General features: G+C 39.1%; 2 protein-coding genes across 4 annotated transcripts; both read right to left on the bottom strand.

Moving 5' to 3' along the window:
* Positions 1-857: 857 nt before the first annotated feature.
* Positions 858-12,722, bottom strand: zfyve27 (zinc finger, FYVE domain containing 27). 3 transcript variants are annotated; one of them, XM_032562601.1, is made up of 14 exons: positions 12,405-12,722; positions 10,564-10,783; positions 10,402-10,472; positions 10,130-10,316; positions 8,898-8,993; positions 8,140-8,252; positions 7,933-8,051; positions 7,434-7,505; positions 6,330-6,350; positions 6,168-6,188; positions 3,973-4,114; positions 3,808-3,854; positions 3,622-3,703; positions 858-2,339 (listed from the first exon to the last, which is right to left on the bottom strand). In XM_032562601.1, exons 2-14 carry the CDS (start codon positions 10,779-10,781, stop codon positions 2,272-2,274), a joined length of 1,257 nt encoding a protein of 418 aa, XP_032418492.1. In that variant the 5' UTR covers positions 10,782-10,783; positions 12,405-12,722; the 3' UTR covers positions 858-2,271. The 3 variants fall into 3 exon arrangements, with proteins under 3 accessions (XP_032418492.1, XP_032418493.1, XP_032418494.1); XM_032562602.1 differs by lacking the exon at positions 6,168-6,188; XM_032562603.1 differs by lacking the exons at positions 6,168-6,188; positions 6,330-6,350 and having other exon boundaries at positions 12,405-12,721.
* Positions 12,723-14,944: 2,222 nt separating this feature from the next.
* LOC116720780 (zinc finger protein 79) lies at positions 14,945-18,437 on the bottom strand. Its single transcript, XM_032564202.1, has 4 exons — positions 18,113-18,437; positions 17,155-18,016; positions 16,365-16,661; positions 14,945-16,114 (listed from the first exon to the last, which is right to left on the bottom strand). The coding sequence occupies exons 2-4, from the start codon at positions 17,612-17,614 to the stop codon at positions 15,537-15,539; spliced, it is 1,335 nt and encodes a 444-aa protein (XP_032420093.1). The 5' UTR covers positions 17,615-18,016; positions 18,113-18,437; the 3' UTR covers positions 14,945-15,536.
* Between the last annotated feature and the right edge of the window lie 3,970 nt (positions 18,438-22,407).

Raw genomic sequence — 22,407 nt, 5'->3', positions numbered from 1 at the left:
CTTTTTTTAAAGATCATTATGAATTACATTTAAGACTGATATTATGAAAAAGTACAGAAGAACATTTTATATTTTGTCCAAGCTTTGTTGCACAGATATTGTAAAATAATATTGCATGGGTTGGAAATGGAAGTGAGCCAGAGGCGAAGGCCAACCTTGTCTAGCCAACTGGCAATAAATTTACACTCATGATAGACTCAGAAGAGCTGCCTAGCTACTTAGCGGTAGCCACAACCGCCTCAAGTCACAGAACAGAATGTCTGAGTGCATCTGAGTTTTGCTCCTGCGGGAAAAATAAACTAGATAGAATATATGAGACCAAATAGACCTGCCACAACAAAATGTAAGATCTGTGTTTAGTGCATTTAAGACCAACGTACATATTTTCTAATGAATTTAAGACATCTTAAGGCCTTAATTTTTAGATATGTGAATTTAAGACATGATAAAAAGAGCTTTTCTTTTAGGCTTAGGTCTTTCTTCACCAGGACAGACCAGAGCAGAGCATAAGTTACAACAGATGACCCCATCTGTCCACAACAGGAACTGAGCCTAAATGCAATTTTACATCAAACTATTTTAGTCATATCAACAATTAAAGACATGGGATCTATTTTATGACATAACAAAAGTGTTTATAGTAGTAGGAACATTTATGGGAACCATAAGCATTTACACCACTGCTTAGTACTGACATTATAGCTCAGTTAAAAGACGAATTTCCTTGAAAGATTGAACCCAAACTTTTCACAGTTACGTAAAAATACAACCTGCCAAAATTAGGCCATATAGCATTAAAGAGAGAAAGTGATTATATGTGTATACTGCTTTTAAGGAAAGAAAAGAACTCTGAGTAATAAAATTCAAAATAACGTTTAATTTTTGTGCTAAAAACTGGGAGGAATGTTATAAGAAATTCTACATCCAGTATTAAGCTGCGGTTACAACTGTTTTTCAATTAATGTTAATACCGTTTTAATGAGGAAGAAGAAAAACCAACCCTAACCTTCTCTATTCAGAGTTGATCATTTAAATTTTCTGAGTTTATTACAATAATATCATAAACGAACCTTTAAAACATGACCCCGAATTTATATATAAAAACACAAATAGTCAAGTTGTTCAAAAAAAAATCTGCACTTTCTGGAGTTTTAAGTTAAATATATTAGATATAGAACAAACAGAACATATTACAATAATGGTGTATGTATATAATTACCATAAAAGCAAAGCAAACAGTTACAATCATCTGTGTCTGATTAAAAATCGACTTTTCACCTCGACACAACGTCAGTTCTTCAAGTCAAGTCCTGCTTGCAAGAGAGAGTGAGGCTGTGGTAAATGTTTCAGGTGGATTCTGGGACTTTCATCCAGTTAGACCAGAGTCCATTCAGTTCGAAGAGAAGCGTCAGAAGTCTGGAGATTTCTATGCTGCTGCGGCACGTCGACAAGCGCATCTACCCACACGGAAGCAATAAAACCAGAAGGAGGCAACAAGTCGATAGTTATTTTGTAAAAGTCTTTGTTCTGCTTAACGTTGTGCTTTTTCCAGATGTTTTTCCTCAGGTCACAGGCAGTACTCCAGCAGCAGGACCACGTCTGAAACACAACTGGGCGTTTCTTCTAAATGTTTAGGAATAAATTATCCCTGCGAGTTCAGGTTAGCCAACAAAATATGATAACTGAGCAACACTATGCAATCTCCACATTAGCTGGCCAAAGCTAGACGCGGAACTTTAATCCATCATTAATTTGAACGCGCCGACTCCAGTTTTGTCCACTTTGGAAATTCATTCAAAAGCATCTCACATTTACAGAACACCCTTCACTTTGTTCCTATAGAGAATTCCTCTCAGTATGACTCATCTGCCCCACAGGACAGGAAACATACAGCAGATTAAAAACCTAAACCAACGTATCCATCCTATTCAGTTTTGGTATTTATACTTCTCTCACCTTAGAGAGAAGTATAAATGTAGGTTCCTTTAATTGAGAACCCATAATGATCTGTGTCAACCCTTAAAGACTCATGAAGTCCAACTGCAATTACTGACAGATTTAGCAGGAAACATCTAAAAACACACTACAGGAGTAATCCCACAAGCCACATGAGAGGTTTACAGAGGGATGGCAGCTGGTAAAGGCAGGAGGGTCCTGGAGTTCCACGTGGGAAATTATCTGGACAGCGTGTACGAGCCTTTACTACACAACCGAAGCATGTAGGTTTGGGTTTCGGTGAAGGACTCTGGAGACAAAAATCAGTTTGCCGTCTCATTGTAACTTGAGAATGGAAAAACAGGCAGCACACACAAACACGGTCTCTCTCTGCGCCTCTGGAGCTGAAACAGAAACAGGAAGCAGAAGATGAGACGCAGCAGGAAAAATAAACAGCAACTGGAATCAACTCGCATGAAGGGGTCTCTGACTGTGGTCCTCCAAACCTTTTGTCCTGCAACTTTTACATGCATACAGGCTCTAACCTGGATCAAATTAATGAGTCATTAACAGACTTCTGAAGTCTGTCATTTGATTCAGGTTGTTTGGTACAGAAATGCACCTAAAAGTCGCAGTAGCTCCAGAGGACTTAAATCAGAGACAACAGCTTAAATCAGGGCATCTGCAGGCAAGACTTTTAAAGACATTTTTAACACAGAAAAAACTACAAATATGAGGCATGGTTGGGAGAACTGGCTGCATTACAATCAAGCGCAGCAAAAACAGTCAACCCGCCTTTAGCTTACTCACTCTCTACAGCTTTTACCCCCTTAGTGCCTAGCTTAAACATTTTTCTGCACCTAGCGTCATATACAGTACAGACCAAAAGTTTGGACACACCTTCTAATTCAATGGGTTTTCTTTATTTTCATGACTATTTATAAGGCAAGAAATCCCACTTATTAGCCTGACAGGGCACACCTATGAAGTGAAAACCATTTCAGGTGACTACCTCTTGAAGCTCATCAAGAAAATGCAGAGTGTGTGCAAAGCAGTAATCACAGCAAAAGGTTGCTACTTTGACGAAACTAGAATATAAGGGGCATTTTCAGTTGTTTTACACTTTTTTGTTTAGTGCATATTTATTTCCACATGTGTTATTCATAGTTTTGATGCCTTCGGTGTGAATCTACAATGTCAATAGTCATGAAAATAAAGGAAACTCATTGAATTAAAAGGTGTGTCCAAACTTTTGGTCTGTACTGTAGGTTGGCAGCAGGAGCCAACCAGAACCAAACGAATGTCATCCAGCTAATTGGTGCTAAATTACCAATTGGTGATGCAAAAATGATAGCTAGCAAGTTAGAACGGATATGTATGTTAGCAGCTAGTTAGCGTTAGCCTCAACAGTCTCTAGTTACAAAATGCAATGAAGATGTTTTGTGTGTGACTCAAATTTTTCCTAACAGAAAAGTCCCCAAAAAGAAATACTAAATTAAAAAATCCTGCCAGGACAAAATTTAAGACCTGTCCTCAATTTTACGTTGTTTTTTTTTAAGTAACCTGTGACAACTTCTGTACAAACCTGTTTTTTAAACCGCCACGTTAAGAACATTTTACTCCTTAAAAAATGTAATCATAATTAATGCAAACATGATTGTATGTATTATTATTATGTATTCTCACCTGTTGCCCCCATGAAGGATCTCGGCACCTTGCAGGAACAGCATCGGGAGCAGAAGCTGTTGCCACAGTTGCTGCAGTTTCTCTACAACATAAAGACACGTAGTTAAATTTAGAGCCAGGGAAATGATTCAGCTAGAATAGATGATGTAAAAGCTAAAACATTTAAAAGGAAAATTTCGGTCTCACCCTCTTCTTCAATACTGAGAAGACGGCATTGCAGTTAGAACAGTTGCCTTTGGAGATAAAGAGAGAAAAATGAAAGGTTGATGCACTTTAAGGTTTTTCTTTCCTATCAATGAGATCTAGAAGTGGGCAAAAAAAGGCCCAGAAGAGGAGTCAGAGCAAACTGACCCATGCTGGTGGCAGGGTAGCGTTTCCGGAGTCTCTCCGTCAGTTTGGACACCTTGCTGCGGATCGGTTCATTTCGACTCAAGAAGCCGTTCTCAGAAACTGTGTCATATTCAGGAGCGCCAAGAGGTCCGTCGTCATCCTCCTTCGGAAGATGAAAAAAGAAACAAAAAACACATAATTTATAAAACTTGAGTTTTTGTGTACTCCTTCCAGATTAAATTCAGCCAAAATTCAGCCATGCTTCAACAATCACTAATGTTTGAATGAAAAATTTAGCAGCTTCAGTATAGCTAGTAAGACCACAAATGTAATAATTAAACCTAAGAATCCATGCATTTACAGTGCAAATACACACAGCACATGCATCCGTCTTATAATGAGCTCAAAGTCATGAAGGGAATCAATATTTTGGGCCTATAAATTTTAGATTGGATTAAGGTATTGGGATTAGTCTGATCCCGCAATAATGCTAACGTTGTTCTGGAACCAGGATGCTGCTCTCTTTACTGCCGTGTTTGGGCTTGTTATCTTGTTGAAACACACAATTGAAGGAAATTTACTCTGACACTGGTCAACATTAGTTTTTATAGGATGTTTCACCTGCACTGAGGCTTGAAATCAGTCTTAGAAGGTCATCTGATCAACTATCTACAACCCAATATCCAATAAACAACCAGGCTTTCACCAGTTCATAAACTTTTTCTCCCAGACCAATAGATTGGTTCTTAGGCTGTGCAACAACAAAACTTCTTGCCAATTGCCTGACATTACATTAGCTTCTTCACTCTGCAGCACTCTAAGGTAAGTGTTCATGTAATGCAGCTGGCAATGTAATGACTGCTGGATCCTTTGAGGTTTACTCTACTACACCTAATAGTAGATTATTTCTCATGTAGAAATGTAATATCTACAAAAATGTTTATTTTGATTGAAATGATGACAGACTGCTATTCTTTTGACATTACTGTAAAAAAAAAAATAATAATAATAAATCGCCGGTCATCAGCGGGTCAGCATAGTTCACTGAAACAGAGCAGGAAGCCATGTCAGGTTCTCAAAAATAAATATAACCATATTAGGGATGCACAATCGGCATTTACATTGCTATTGGCCGTTGTTAGTCAATTTATAAAATACAGTGAACCCTCGTTTTTCGCGGGGGTTAGGTTCCAAAAAGAACCCGTGATAGGCGAAATCCGTGAAGTAGTTACCTTTATTTTTTACAATTATTATACAGCATAATTAAATACTCTACATTGAAACCAAAGAACAAAGCCTGTTTTCAGGCCCAAGCATTTTTTAACAAATATAAAGCATTCTTACAAATAACTACAGTAAAATAATCATTGTAATCATCAATATGAAGTACAGTCGAACAAATTGTGACTCGCGTATTTCACTGTTCCTCTGACTGTGACGCTGCGGCCTGACTCCGCTCTCTAGTGGCTTTTTCTTCAGCAGCCTGTGGTGCAGGTGTGTTTTTTCGAGAGAAGAACATAGTTATTGGTAGTTGTTGTTGCTTTTTTTTCCTTCTGGGCAAAAATATTTGCCAAAATTTGCCAAGCTGTATTATGTATATTTAAAGACCATAACGTTATTGGCAAGTTACGGTATATAGAGAAGAAGCGCGGAGACTGTTTAGCCAATCAGGACGCAGAACACAATGCACTGTGGAAAAAAAATTGCACAAAAAAATACGCGAAGCAGCAAGGCCATGAAAGGTGAACCGCATTATAGCGAGGGTTCACTGTATTGGTATAAGTCCAATAAATAAAAAGTGGCTGATGTTAATAACGGGTGGCGTTTGCTTGAGCATTAGAGTGTGACATTGATTGGAGAGTGTTTAAGGGAAGTAGAGTAGTAATGTTTTTCATAGTGTCAAAAGGGGTAGCAAAATATATTTAATAATAAGTCAAATATTGGTCAATATCAGTTATCGGCCATGACAGCAATGTTAATTTTGGCCTAAATTTACACATCAGTGCTTCCCTAAAATGTTTTGTTATGCATAGACTCATGCATACATGTTAATATTTAGAGGGGACAGGCATCTGAGCAAAACATCCCATAATATGCTTTCAGCTACAAAAGCATACTGACACTGACAATCCTTAATGAGGATGTTTTAATAAATTGGATGGAGGAGAAAAGCTGATTTCACTAAAGTGCCTCATGGGTGGATGGAATCCACTTACCAATAAGAGCAAAGGGGTTTCCTTGTTAGGAAACAGAACAACACATGAGAACAACTTGATATAACAGCCATGCTTTTAAGGCACAATCAACCACCACACAAGGTCACACACGACACGTGAAGTTTTGCTTGTGGAGGAATTTCAAAAGTGGGGAAAACTCACCTGCAGAGCAACTGAACTTTCCTGAGTCAAAAGGACAGCATGAGGGGAAAACAGGGGGAATCAGAGCTTTTAATTTCCAAAACAACGAGTGGTAAATGTAGACTATATCCAAAATGTGTGTTGGAAAATGAAGAAAATACTCCAAAATGTTGAATGTAATAAAACCGGGCTTGTTTCATTTGCTATATCAGAACAGTTTCTGTTATCCTTACATTAAAATCTGTCTGAGTCACATCATTCATAGACATGTATTACTGATGCACCAATCAATTAAGCCAGTGACTGATAGCAAACCAATGCTCCTTCCTGTTCAGCAGGTCAAATTTCAAAGCAAGCAAAAAAATAAATAAATACCATCAACCCCTAAAAGCCTAATATTTAACATCTGATGCAGGGGTTGAATTTGTGTCACAAGACTGTAAAGACAACAAGGCTATTTAGGGCTTGTGCAAACATAAAATGTGATGCCTTTTGTCATGCATGTGCATAAATCACAGGAACAGCGACTAAGGTTGGCCCATGCAAACCTATTTTACTGAGATATTCAAGAATAGCAGCAGTATTGCTTTGACTATATATACAGTACAGACCAAAAGTTTGGACACACTTTCTCATTTGGACACAGGTGTGTCCAAACTTTTGGTCTGTACTGTATATATATATATATGTGTGTGTGTGTGTGTGTGTGCATATAAATTTAAAAACATAAAAATTGAGGTGAAGCTGTGTTAAGCGTGGCTCATTCATTCGTTTATGTAACCTTACTGTAACTTTATTAACTTCTTGCTCAACTGTTAATCTTTTGCTTAAAACATTTTAATGAAGCAAGATTAAAATGTAAGGTTCAAATTATACTAGAAAGAAATAACATGTCCTAACTGTGCAGCATGTAAACTGTGCGACTACCTGACTGATAATGTTTCTCTAAGTGCTTGGATGTCTCTTTAACTCCAGCCAGAAATGTTCAGTTCTGTGTCTGGGGATTATCTGAAAATGGGATTGTCCAGGCAAATTCTTTCCTCCGGTCATGACAGACTGTGGGATTACAGGCTCAGCAGGGGAGGGAACTGGATCTTCAAATATCAGCGAGAGGTTTGTTTTTACCTCGATTGCATCTTTAAACTCGTCATCTGGCTCAGCCTCCTCTGCTTCTTCTATGCTGCCAGGAGAGAGGTCCTGTTGAAAACACACACACACACACACACACACGCACACACACAAGCAAACATGACCACTGTTATGCAGACATCTTCTAAAACCTTGTTGCCCCCAGAATCAGCCCCCTGGACAGTAGAGATTAAACAGAGATCACAATAGATAAATAAAAAAATAAGCACACAAATTAATGTCAACTGTGACGCTTTGTGTTGTCTGGTGCCTTATTGTCTCTAGACTAATCTGAGGCCCTGTCCATTCGTTTAATATGAAAAAAAAAAAATCAACATGGATGACAAAGTACCATCTATGTCAATCTATGGATTTGCACTACATTAAATACGATGGGTTCAGTACACGTGGTAGACAGAATAAGAAGCTTACAGTTGCGGGTGGTTTTACCGTAAATCACAACATCTGAAATTGTCACATTTTTCTGTAATCTCACCTCCAGGCTGGTTGGGGTTGGAGTCTGGTCCGTCGTGTTGGCAGGTTCCTGCTCCTCACTCAACCCCTCCAAGGTCTGCGTCTGACCCAAGTGAAACAGGTTCCTGAGGTCCAATAAAACTGAAAACACACATCAATGAAACATAAAAAAAAAAAAAAATCAAAACCATCCCAAGAGTTATTGTTAAATATGTATGAATGAACCAACCTCTGCAGAAGTCTCTGTTCCACAGGAAGACAATACTGTTGAGCCCAGCAAGCAACCAGCCCAAAGGAGCGACATACAGCAGACACACCACTATTAGCACTGCACCATAAAACCTGGAAGGAGGAGCAATGGAAGAATCAGACCACAGTTTTGGCCTCTGACTCAGTATTCAGTCAATTTTGACCTAACTTTAACGCTCAAATACAATTATTCATTTTGAATATACTACAAATTTTGTTTTGAAGTAATTTGCACGTTCGCAAATAAGTTCGCAAAGAAGTAAGTTCGTCAGTAAGTTTGTAAAGAAGTGAGTTTGTGTGTTCATAAGTAAGTTTGTAAGTAAATATATTTAGAAGTAATAAGTTTGTAAAGAAGTAAGGCCATAAGCCAAGTAAGCTCATTCATAAGAAAGTTCATACATAAGTTTGTCATACGTTTGAACGCAAGTACGTTTATTATTTAAGTTCATACATAAGTAAATTTGTATATAAGTAAGATCATATACAGTATATAAGAAAGGCTTAGACCATGGGACACAGAAAAAGTATGGCCATTTTTTTTCTTCCAAAAAAAAATAATAATAATAATAATTCCAAACTCAGGTACAAATCTCCCATGAAGGGCAAGATGGGTAGTATATTACAATTACGGTACTATCTCAATATTGACGGTTCCAAGGTTCAGTCTGCTGAAGAAAAACGGCTGAATCACATGCAGTGTACATGTATTTGTGTGTGGGTGTTAGTGCACACACACACCTTGATGATGTGGCATGATCATCCCAGTATAAGACCTTATAAATAGCTTCTGCTGACTGACAAGCAGAGGACAACAGTTCATCCAGGTGCTTTAACCTATTGGGGACAGTAAACACAAACAGAATTAAAAATGTAGCCTGCTATTAAAAGAAGCAGTTATAACTAGATTAAATGTAAATGAATGTTGTGGCAAAAATATGCAAGGTCATTGTGTGAAGTAGTGTTGCTAGTCAAAGAACCTTCGGAGCACAGACAGGCTTCAGTTGAGAAACTATGATGAAAGTTGTTTGATGCACGAATGTTACTGTGTACACATGTGCAGGTGCATATTTTGCCTAAACTTCAACAGCATTAAATCTCCCCAATATTTACTTAAGCTATCACAACCCTACATCCAACCAACCTCTTTCTTGACTTAATGACTCTGGGATTTTCCCCAAACAATGAAAAAATATTTTCACCCTTTACAATAAAACTCCCTGGTGAGACTGTAGTGGTTACTGCAGCTCTCTTTGTGTCTGTGCACTATCCCTTCGTGTGGAGGAGATCTGTACATAAAGCAGCTGAAACTGTACTCATTAAAACATTATGATGTCCAAAGTGAAACAATAAGTTTATGCCACACAAAACCAGTGTTTTCAGTAAGTTTTGCCACAGGATTAACAGAACCTGCAGAGAAATGTACCACTGAACAATGAGTCAATACAAAATACAGAGACAAAAAGCTAGTATTAGCTTAGCCATTTAGCAAACTACCCAACATGAAAACTTTTCAGCATTTCAGGTTTTGCCTTCTCGAAACATTGGAGTAGTTTTCCCAACCCAGTTAACCCACTGCTGGAGTGGTTTTGACGCAGAAAGTCCAACTGGGACAAAATATCTGCTGCAGTCGAGAAAAACAGAAGAGAGCGACTTTGTAGAACGTTACTGGTGAGGGAGTTCAGTGGGACAAAAATCACAATACTAATGAGGTCATCTAATATAGATCAAATGTAATCTTTTGAGGGGTTTTAAGCATATTCACTGCTTTGGTTTTGTTAACTTTGATGCTGTATTGGACTGGAACTTGCTTTTGGTAAATGAATAACCTTAAGTGACAAAAACAAATATCAGGAACCAAAAAAAAAAATTTGCTTAGGAGATCCTGAGCCTCAGATCTGACCAATACTTATTAAATCTATAAGCTGAAGGTTACACTGTCATTAACTGCAAATCAACACTTTGTATCTTACAGGTCTTTGATTTCCAGCATGGCCTCCTGTTTGGTGAGATTCACTGTCTGCAGGTCTTTACGATGCACAGCGTGATATCGCCTCTTCTGGAGCTCCGCTTCTGACGCTCTGCTCCCGCACCTGTCCTGCAGGTAACCCAGGGCAGCAGGCACCGAAACTGCCACCACGCTCACTGTGAACCAGCCAGCTGACACCAGAGGAGAAAAAAAAAACTTGTTTTATAAATTATTAAAATGCACAACTATTTACTATTACTATTTATGCCATCATACCTTCAGTAATTGTGCAAAAGAAGACATTAAGGAATACACACACAAGAAGAGAGCACACCGGCATCTTCCATCTGAGCAATGAAAAAACAAATAAAACAACAACTATAAATAGAGTTCTCTGGGAAAAACATGCTCGTTCAAGACATAAGCACCCGTACATACCCGAGCAGATAGCGAATGAGCTCCACTGCGTCCACAACCGGTTCTAGAAACAGAGCCATTCTCTTGTAGGACACCACCGTGTTTAGGAGGTCAAAGTTCGGTGGGCAGCGAGGACTCCCCAACTCTGAGGCATCCGGAGAGCCTGGGGTCTCTTTAGATAACGAGTGCACCAACTCTCCCCGTTCCCCTGAACCCTCTCCAGTGCTGTGCATTGCCATCTCTGGGCAGTGAGTAGAAAAAAAGAAAAGACAATCAGGACAGATGCAATCAATGAAACATGGTGCAAAAGTCACCCAGTCATAAAAAGTTTCTTCCTAGAGCAGTTTAGTAGGAAAGCATTTCAAAAGTTCAATATGGTCGAGGCAACGTCGTTAGCATAGCACATGTTTAAACAACAAGGCAGTTCAAAGTGATTTACACCTTGAAAACATAATACAGTAACCAAATACGAAACAGAAGTAAACATAATATTTTGTCAAAAACCATCAGCAAAATCATCAAGAAAATATACATAAAATATGTCGATCAATGTTCCAGTTATTTCTGGCTGTTGAGTGTTGCAACAATTTAGATTGTGATTTAGTCACATTTTAACATCATGTCCTATCTGCTCTCCCTGAGCTCTTGTCTCTGTCTGTTACCAAGATCTAAACTAGTTATGAGCATAAAAAACAAAGTTCATCCAATGGCCAAATATATTTTTGGCAAGCATCGTTCCTGTGTGGGTTTCTACTGCCCAGAGTCCATCGAACGAGCAGTTAGTGAAATATTATAGCCTCCTAAATTATGCATCTAAAGAGTCGTTTGAGAATGCACCTTGGACATTAAAACCGTGATAGCTAATGGGGATGGGCATTTATCGTATTGTGGATTGTTGTAAAAATCTAAAAAAAAATAATAAGAGTGGCAATTTATCAAGTTTTCTTTTCTTTAAAAATCCCATTTGTGCTGGGACATTCTTCTCACCGCAAACATGAGAAGAATGTGACACTTTAGTCAGATGAGAACAGAATTAAACTTTTTGATTGCAAATTGCTGTGTAGTTTGCAGGTATAGGGAATAAGGTCAAAGGTTTTATGTAGTTTAGACTGCTACAAAAAATTTCAGACTGAGGCAGGGGCTTGGCTTCAGCCAGCATGACGGCTGTAAGCATTTAGCCAGAGGTAAAAATGGAATAACTAGGATCAAAGCATATGTTAGAATGACCTAATCAAAGTCTGTGAGACTTCCAAGTGAGAATCTGTGAAAAGATTAGAGTTATTATTTTAAAGAATTACCAAAACAAAAGGTCAGATGTTCAAATCTGATATAAAAAAAAAAAACTACCTACAACTTGCGGCTGATTTTGCAGAAAGGGATTACTTTCTAGTGGATGAATAAACAAAAGCAAGTCACCCTTTGCAGACTTATTAATTGTCAAAAACTTCTTTTTTTAAAAAAAGGACTTAAATTTTAACATATTCACTATCTAGTTCTGGTCGATCACAATCAAGAAGCGTGACGAAAGGTGTAAAAAGGTGAAGGGATACAAATACTTTGAAAGGCAATGAACATGACAAACAGTGCAAGTGGCTTCCGATAAGATAGAACTAGTTTAGCCTTTAAAAACTTGCTTGAGCAGCTTTTAAAACACGAATGCTTCCAACAGAGAGGCACAACAGAATGAGCAGGCAGCTCAAACAATTGGTGCTAGTAGCTGCTGTGGCCCGAGAGAGATGTGGTCAAAACAGGAAAGTGAACTCTGGATGGAGAGCACGGAACATTGCGCAATAACACGAATGTGGGAGCATTTCATGTTTCACATAACTTAAAATATGAGGTAGGAGTCGATAATAACTCACTGTGAGCAGAGAAAGTCCAGGAGCAGCAACAGCAGCTGCGGAGGAGAAGAGAGAGGAGCTCAGGCGAAACTAACGAAACCCACCGACATCATGAGACCGGGGAGGGAGGAAGAGCCTCCAAACTCGACCAGCTCCGGTACCATGACTGCAGACAGTCCGTCCGAACAGTCTGGCTCATCAAAACTGCCACAGAGGGGGAAAGGTGACAAAAAACCGCCGGTTTTTGGTTAGTTAATGGAAGCGGCTATCTTTGTTAGCTCGGTGTTGTTCAGAGAACGTTCGCTTCCCATTCTAATCCAGGATGAATAGTCGATAGCAGAAAACGGGCTGATCAGTACAGAAGAGTCGATCACAGAGCAAAATGATCAATTTCAATAGATAGATAGATAGATAGATAGATAGATAGATAGATAGATAGATAGATAGATAGATAGATAGATAGATAGATAGATAGATAGATAGATAGATAGATAGATAGATAGATAGATAGATAGATAGATAGATAGATAGATAGATAGATAGATAGATAGATAGAAAACACAGTTAAGACATTATTATCCTTACATCTAAATCTGCCAGGAAACTTAACTGTACCTAGATTGACCCCACCAACACACACAGACACATACAGCCTCACAATTCAATATTTGGGTAAATTATGTGTGGCAAGTTGCAAAGAAACCATGATAAACTTCCAGCTTAATACTCATTTTATTGTCTAAATTGGTAGAGTTCACTTGTGCTGGCTGGCATTCTTGTGTGGACATGGCATTTAAGCTTGCTTTTCAAGGTCAAGGCCATTCTAGAAGCTTAAATGCTGCCTAGTGTCAGAGATTTTTTATCTCATGGGCCATCCAACAGGACAAAGACCCAACACACAGCTAAAAGCACCCAAGGATGGATAAGAGCAAAACATTGGACTGTTATGAACTGGCCATCTGTAAGTCCTGATTTGAATCCCATTGCATATCTGTGGGAGGAGCTGAAACATGCCATCTGGAGAAGGTTCCCTTCAAACCTGAGAGAACCGGAGCAGTTTGCCCACTAGGAGTTAACCACAATACCTATGGACAAGTGCAGAACTTTCATTGATAGTTACAGAAACTGTTTGATTGCTATGATTGCCTCAAAAGGTTGCACAGTTTCCATAATTTTAGTTCAGACCTTTTATGTTTTTTGATTCTGTTGTATTCAAAACATCTGATTTTCATTGGTCAATTTTTGGTAATTTTTTTATTTATTACTTCTGTCAGCTTTTTGTTCATTAATGGAATGTTAAACATTTTGTATTCACATGTGTGAATAATGTAACCTGTATGATTTTCACCCACCCCCTAAGTCAGGGGTGCCCAAAGTCAGTCATCAAGGGCTGGCATCCTGCATGTTTTGGTTTTCTCCCTGGTGGTACCAACAACCTTTTCAGCATGTCAGTTTTCTTCTTAGGCCTTCTAACGAGCCATCATTTGATCCAGATGCATTAAACCAGGGAGAGAACTAAATCATGCAAGATGCCGGCCCTCCAGGACCGACTTTGGGCACCATTGGCCTAAGTTATTAGAAGCTACTGTGAAGAAGAGGGAGGAGTGCTGAATGCTACTCTTGTTGTGCAATGTTTAGAAACAGAAGTGTATATAGTTGTTGAAAAAGGAAGTTGTGTTTTTTTGAGCTCTTATCAGTTCAGTATTAACCAAGATGGGAAGTGAGTAGAGAACTTTGTCATTTGTTACAGCTGCGTTTTCTCTAAAGCTCATCAGTACAAGAACATTTGATGCAAATAAACAGAAGGAGAAAGAACAAAAAGAAGCAACACTATGGTTTTGTCTTCAAAGCAAACACATCTTATCAAGCAGTTATGCCAACAAGCAGGAAGTTTCTGACAGTGCATGATTGATTAAAATAAGTTTCAGTTGGAGAGTTGTCACATTTTACAAGAGTTGTGATGTTTTCTTAAACATGACCCACCTGAATGAATAGTGATGTGGCTGGTAAAGTGTTATATTGCTTACATATTCCTAAAATGATAGTTCAGGTTATTGTCAGAAATTAAATGCTAAGTTTTTGGAATGTTTTTGACTGGATAAGCAAAGCAATTACTATCAAACTGATGTTCTGAATGTATTTGTATGTTGGTGTTTAATATTTTGTGATTACCCAGCATGAGTTGAAAGGGAGAAATTATCTTTGTCGCCCTCTGCTGTAATGGTAAATAAGCACACAAGTCAACAACAGACAAAAAACCTGGAACATTTGGGACTGATTTCAGAAAATGTCTAGAAAAAATAAGGAAGTTAACACTGGTAAAGTGTTATATTGCTTACATATTCCTAAAATGATAGTTCAGGTTATTGTCAGAAATTAAATGCCAAGTTTTTGGAATATTTTTGACTGGATAAGCAAAGCAATTACTATCAAACTGATGTTCTGAATGTATTTGTATGTTGGTGTTTAATATTTTGTGATTACCCAGCATGAGTTGAAAGGGAGAAATTATCTTTGTCGCCCTCTACTGTAATGGTAAATAAGCACACAAGTCAACAATACCAGCTCAAACTGGCTCATACAGTGAATTTATTTAAATACTAAAAATAGAATGACAAAATACAGCACTTTGAAATCAGAAGGCCCCACAAAAAAACATAAAATGTCATTATGCACTACTATTGTCACAATACCTGTATACTGCTATTAATATAAGTTAATCTAATACATTCCGCCGTTTGAAAGTTTTATTAAATGCTGACTCAGACATTACAGCTCCACCACAATTAAAAAGGCTAATTTGTGAAAACACTTTGTCAAGGAAACATTTTAAAAGACCCTGTAAAAACCATGTATAAAAATATTTACCCTTAAAGCATCAGAGCATTTCAATAAATGAAAAATGTAATTGAAACCCCAATAGTAGTATTTCTTTTCGAAACGTGACACTTGCGTATTGTATTGACTCTTTACAGATTTTGACTTGCAGTTAATCGTTTTGTCTAAAATAAATAAAAAGTTATAATATTGGAATTTTTTTTTTGCCAAAATCAATCCTGGGGAAGACTGCTGACAAACTGATATTTTTAATCATCTGCTTCAGATGAATATGCTTATAATTTAATGCATTAAAGAAGTTAACACTCTCTAAATCTACTGCTGGTGATCGCTGTGAGAGCGCTGGTGGAATTTGAGCCCACCACAGTTCCTGAACGACTTCCCGCACTGCCCGCAGACGTACGGCTTCTCCCCGGTGTGGATGCGGAAATGCCGGGTGAGGGCTCCCGAGTGGCGGAAACACTTGAGGCACACAGAGCAGGTGTACGGCCTCTCTCCGGTGTGGATGCGCAGGTGGGTCTTCAGGTTTTCCAAGCGGTTGAACTCTCGGCTGCACACGGTACAGCGGAAGGGGCTGCAGCCCGGGGGGTACAGCTGCAGCCTAGTTCGCGCACCCCCCGTTACGGGCGGCAGACAGCGCTGCTGGAGCCTCTGGCGGCACTGGCCGTAGTGTCGCCGCAGCAGGCTGGGCAGGGGGAAGGTCTGACCGCAGAACTTGCACGTGGGAACGGTGGAAACGCTGCGGTCTGCTTCGATGTGGAATCTGTGGACCTGCGGAGGAACTTGTGATACGGAAGCTTGTTCTGCCAGGTGGAAGATGTTTGGAAACTCTGGGGAGACGGACTGAAGATCGGAGGCAGATGGGAGGCTGCTGCTCATGTCTGGAGGACAAGCTGAGGGAATGAAAATAAATCAGATAAAACCATAACGTCATGATGAAAAATGTAAGGTTTACAATCTTTTGTTTGTCACAAATGTGTTATATTTTTTTGCTTGTTTTAACATGAAAGAGTGAATTTCTTTTTAACTGGATAGAGAGGGCAAAATGTCTCTTGTTTACCAATGGACCAAACATTTAAAACCTTAACTAGAAATGCTTCTGCACATTTCTTCAACTTTGAGCTCATCTGTTTTGCCTCTTACCTTGATCTACCCTTGCACCGAGAAGATGAGTCTCTGGATCTTGACTCTGAATATCCGTCTCCTCTGGTGGCCACCCGATGCCCTCCATGCTTAAGTTTTCCTCTTTAATTAATTCCAAACAGCAGGACGCCCCACTCCTTTGCTCTTCCAGTCTTTCCTGCTTTACGATAACTTGCTCCATTGTAGATTTGACGGCAGTGCTGAGAGGTGGCGCAGACCCTGGAGCTCGTGGGTTTCGACATGTTATTGCGCCTTCGTTTTTCAATGCAATCATCTGAGATGTCATCTCAGTGGAACCTATGGAGGAAAAAATGAAGCAAATTGTAAAAATAGAAAAATGTTCAACAGAAATTTTTGTTGTAATGACATTGAATGTAATGCAAAAGTGTATAGACTTTTTTTTTTTAGTTTATTCACCATCTGCATTTTGCTGAGCATTTTAGGAATGACTTCTTCCTGTTTAAACATGACAATGCACCAGTACACAAAGAAGAGTATAAAGAAATGAATGAGCAAGTTTGGTATGGAGGAACATGACTGGCCTGCAGAGTCCTGATCTCTACTCAATAAATCACCACTGGGATAGATTAGAAAGAAGACTTCAAACCAAGCCTTGTAGTCCAACATCAGCGTTTGACCTCACAAATGAGCATTTCTAAGAATGGTCATTTGTCCCCCTAAACATTATAGAAAGCTTTTTTAGAGTTGAAGCTAAATAGGCACATGAGGGTAAACGAATACTGTCAGCATTGTGGTGTAAATGAAACATCACACAGACATGTGGCCCTACCTTTATTATGATCCTTTTCTTGTCCTGAGGCTAGCCGCTCCTCACGTCTGTTCATATATTCACCTCGAACATCCGGGCCAGGACAATTGTGACCTGCAGGCTCACTCCTGATCTCGGTGCTTTCTGTTGTAGCATTCGTGCAGGGAGTAGGGTGGGGCGCCTCGCCTCTTCGCATAACGCCACTGTCATTATCCTCAAGCCGCTCACATTCAGCCAGCATCTCTTCTGCCCGCTGCAGCGTCTCTTTCAGGGACTCATTCTCCCTCCGCAGCTCTACGTACATGTCGCTTGTCGCCTGACTTACGAGGGTTCGCACCTCCCGGACTGCGATCTCCACAGCCACTTCCAGAGCTCCGTGTATCGCAGCAACAAGCTCCTCTTGAATTGACCGCACAGCCTCAGATCCGCACAATGAAGGCGCAAACGCTCGCCTTTGCGCCCCGGACAGCTGCGGCTTCATGGCGCATTCAGTTTTTTGTTATATTTTTCGTTGACGGACCTAGGTTTGCTGCTGATTTGTAAACAGAAACTCCACTTCCGCGCAATGCGATATGTATGAAATTTCAGTCGCTCAAAAAATTGAGGTTGGGATTCTTGCATCTCCCACACATTGCGACACCTAACGGTGGGCGTGCCAAACTGCAACTTTATCCACGAAAAACCCACACACTCGTCATGATACGAGACTTTATTGCAGTATCCAACAATATTCAAATCCCATATTCAACAGCAAGCACACCAAAATGGCTCTCCGGCGTGTCCGCCATTACTCTCGGCCTTTGTAGTGGTCCAAGTTTGATAGAATCCACCCGGAAGGCCCGAGGATGGCCACAAACGTCACAGTAAGGACAAACATAGACTCCTTTAGACAAACAAAAATGAAATAAGTCAAACAAGAAACAGTCTAATTTTCTAACAAAACACATCAAAGAAGTCTACTTTGGAGCTTTGAACTTACCACACCGCCTATTTTGTCTTTGGGTGGTTTATCGCGGATGTAAGTTGCTCTTTGCTGAACACACATTCTGGAAAGTTGAATCCGTCGAGATTTCAGCAGTCCGACAAAAAGTCGACTCATATTCAGTTTTTGCAAACTCTCTCTCTCTCTCAAAAAAAACAAAACATTTAAGTGTTACAAATTTGCTGAAGCGGAGCCACACAGCTGCTTATGTTGCACTCACACACCTGCTGGATGATTGACGTTGCGTTCAGGTGTCACAAGGAAAATTACATACCATGAAATCAGATAATTTTATAACTTTGACGATATTTTTTGAAAAACTTGTTTTTCTGTTTGTAGAACCCATTTAATAGGCTTTGCGATCAATAAAGCAAATGTTGCATCATTTTGAAGAATTTTCCTCTAACGAAGAGGCAGCTGAAAAATATTTAAGAACTGGTTACTACAGATTTTTTAAAACCAATTTTACATTTAATGCACCAATTTGTAATTTTCTCTTGACCTTAACCCAGGCTAGTCTTAATCTAATTGTCCTCTCTTATGTAGTGGTATTAAATATCTCTTGCTGTGCCTTTAATTCTCAATTGGATCACTGTTTTGTTGATCCTGTTCTCTCTTAGTGAACCTCTGCGTTGTGTTCCAGCTTTTCTAATTGAGCTACTAGACAACTAGGACTACTTAATCCCAAAGTTGTTTCCTGTTTGTTTACTCTACACAGTACTTTTAATACCCATCCAACAAAAAAAGATTAGAAAAACATCAAATCTAATGTCACTCAACACACTTTTTAAAAAAAAAACAGAAATCTGCAATTGTTTGCTAAGCATTCATCTTGTACCAGTAAAATGCATTCGAGTCCACTCTTGGAAATCATTTTTGGGATCTTCCCCATCCACGATTAGGTCTAGTCCAGGATGATGATTTGCACATTGACCTATAAAGTAACAGTTGGGCATCTAATTAAAAAACTGGACTTTTAGATTTAAAAAGTCACTCAAGGAATAAAAAATCCCTCAAGGTCTAATTTTGAAACAACTGCTTGAATGGCCTCCTTGCCAGGATCCTGCTAAATAATGGCTCAAAAGTGAGAAGTGAAAGCCTTTTTATTGTCAAGCATGCTTTCCTTGCACAGGCAAGGAAAACCTCTTGTACAATCACATATCCCACAAAACAGCAAGCAAAAAGAAACAAAGTGCAACGTAAAGTTAAGCTCCAAATTGTTCATGCTCCTGATGGATTTAAGTTCAAAGCAATCGTTTAATTTTACCAACACGTTTTTAACTTATCTTACTGGATGTAATATTAACATGTTGGTGTGGCCCAGCCAAAGTCCAGACCTGAATCTGATAGACAATCAGGGGAGGGAGCTAAAGATTAGAGTGATGGCAGGGGGGGCTTCCAACTTCAGACTGTTGTGAGTTACGGCACATATCTACGGCTGTAGGAAACGGATGTGTACTGTAGTTCAATATTCAAATAACAGAACCATTCTATTCTTGTGCTTTCTCCTTATTTTTTCCTAGGTTACTTCTCCACATAATCCCACTCAGCCTTGATATTTTTACACATTCTTTTCCTGGTTGTTAAATTCTCTCTCCCTCTTTGTTTATAAGCTGACGCTGAGGTGATCGCCTTGGGCTTGACGTCACTGCTGGATTACTCTTTGATTATTCCTTCCCCCGCGGCTCTATTTGCCTCTGACGCTGTCGTTAGAACTGGGTCAGCTCAGCATTAGGTGATGGTGAAGCCTGCAGTCTAGATGCTGGTTCAGTAATTAGGTTGTCAGTGCCTGACTGTAGTGTAGAGTCAGACCGTCTCATTCAATCTACAGAACCTAAGGTAAGCATTATGATTGGACCACGCTGCATTTGTTTTTTTCAAAATAACTTTTCAGAGTAAGCAACATTATTTCTCGGTTTAGAAAGAAGTTTTTGCCGAGTGCCATTTCATTGGTAAACGAAAGAACCTCTGGGTTACCTCATAAAAATACTGTGAGCAAATATTGTCAATAATTATTATGTTCTTTTATATTCTGAAGAAAGATCATTATTTTCTTAATCTGTTGGGCATTTAAAATCTGAAGCAAAATTGATCAATACAATCATTTTCTATCCAAACATTTTCTCAGAGAATAGCAAGATGGCCTAAATTTGCAAACATGGATGACTAGTTCTACAAAGTATAGATTTTTTGTAATTTATTGAAAACTGTATTCAATCAACAAAAAACATGAGATCTCTTAATGCGGGACGCTTCAGGACAGCATGCATTGCTGCAGACATGCAAAATTAAGCAGATTGATTTATTTGTTTGTGGAGTTTGTCACCAAAATGATAAATTATTGATAGGTTTTAGCTGTGCAGATTTTACATTTTTCTTAGGACTCAACACGTATAGGTAAGTCCAAAAGTATCCAAACATGGATTTAAGCCAAGAAGCTCGACACAAACATCTCTCAAAAGATAATAAAACTTCATGTAAAATATTAAATTTGAAAAAAGACAACTCATCTAAATATATTTAATCTGTATTAAAATAATGTCTCAAAATTATTAAAACTCTTGCAATAATCAATGTAAAAATCTTAATTTGTCTAATAGCAATCAATCCTTTGTTTTATGTGCTGGCCAGCTTTTTGCCTGTTTCCAATGGGTTTTTTTTGGTTGCTTTTTTTTTGACAATTTATATTTGATCATAAGTCCTTGAGGTCAGAAGACTACTTCTGGCCTAATCCAGTAGACGTATGGATATTTGTTGTGTTAATAATAGAATATAGTGACTTTTTTCTGCTGTGGCAGGAAGTTTCCAGATGAAGTCTCTTCTATTTAGTTTGAACAGCTTGGTTTCTTTTCTTAGATTTCCCCCCTCTTTTCAATTATTTTATCTTCCAGTTATTTTATCAAGGTTACCTTTTTTGATTCTTGTGCAGGATAAAAACAAAACAACTAAGCTGTCTGACATAATAATATGGCAGAGGCCTTAGAAGTCAGCTCCACTGAGGACTGTCTGCCTGCGGAGTGGAAACCTTCCAGTCGACGCAGTAGGAAGTCGGGCTGTTCCAACATCTTCTCAGGGGTGAACCTGCATCAGCTGCACAGGCTGTTCAGAACGGCGGGGGACAGAAACGCGGAGCATCGGGCGAAGCTGGTGTGGCAGGACGTGGAAGCAAATCCGGAAGGAGCAGAGGAGGGAAAGCAGAGTGAAGAGGAGCAGGTAGAAGATGAAGTGGGCCTGGCCCAGGCCTTGGTGGGGCTGAGAGTTCGAGCCAGGAATAAGACCGGAACAAGAGCGGAAGGACACAGTAAACACAAGTGGCTCAGAACTTCGGGGTATCTCAGGTATGTGAAAACATCTGATAGGAGGATTCTGAGTTTGTGTCTTGAGAGGTGTGTTTAATATCAAGGACCTGACAAACCAACACTGACCTTGCAAGACTGAGTTCTGCTCTGCCTACAAACCATTTCGCAAAGACGCCTCATACTTCATGTTTCACATTCCTCACTGCGATGAAGCTGGCCTTCTCAGGCTAGTAATGAAGAATCACACATTGTTAAAAATATGCGTGAGATTACAGCAAGCCGATTTAATTTTCCTAAAAATCTAATAACTAGACAAACCTTGATTCAGAAGGAGGATAAAACAAAGGAATGCAAATCAGGAAATTTCATTAGAACGATTTGCTATGGGCCATTAGGAATATGTGACAATAGTGTCCCTAACTTATTCAAAATAGCAACTGTGGGATCTTACAGCCACAGGAGTGTAATGTTTCCTGCTGTTTGTCGTTTCATGTTTGCAATGTAAAGCACATTGAATTGCTCAGTTGGTAAAATGGATTATGCAACGAAATGTGACTTGATTTATCTGAAATCAGGTTTTCAAACTGTTGAAAACCTGAATGTGTGAATAAACAAAGTGCTGTTAATAAGAGCATTAAACATAGTTTAAACATATCAAACTATCAAAAAATTGTTTGAGAGATCTGCATTCACTGTTCTTTCATAGGGATAAACCCAGATTAGAAAATGTTCATGCATAAAAGCAATTTGTTGCATTTGTGATTTATTTATGGCTGTTTTTTCTTTAATTATTGTTTTTTGTGGATGTCATGGTGGTCAGTTAAACTTACTGTTGCCTTTCTGTCTTCAGGGTTGAGGAGCCATTAGCTGTCTACTCTGTCGAAGATAATGCTGATCAGTCAGAAAGTCTGGAGACATTTAAATTGCCAGCAGAGGAAGACATTACAGGGAATCAAAATCCCTTCAAGCCATCATCATGGAGGTTGGGCATTA

This window comes from Xiphophorus hellerii, chromosome 5 (genome assembly GCF_003331165.1).
Source record: "Xiphophorus hellerii strain 12219 chromosome 5, Xiphophorus_hellerii-4.1, whole genome shotgun sequence".
NCBI classification, from domain to species: Eukaryota; Metazoa; Chordata; class Actinopteri; order Cyprinodontiformes; family Poeciliidae; genus Xiphophorus; species Xiphophorus hellerii.
Note: the sequence above shows the minus strand (reverse complement) of the source record. Positions and strands in the feature narration are given on the sequence as shown.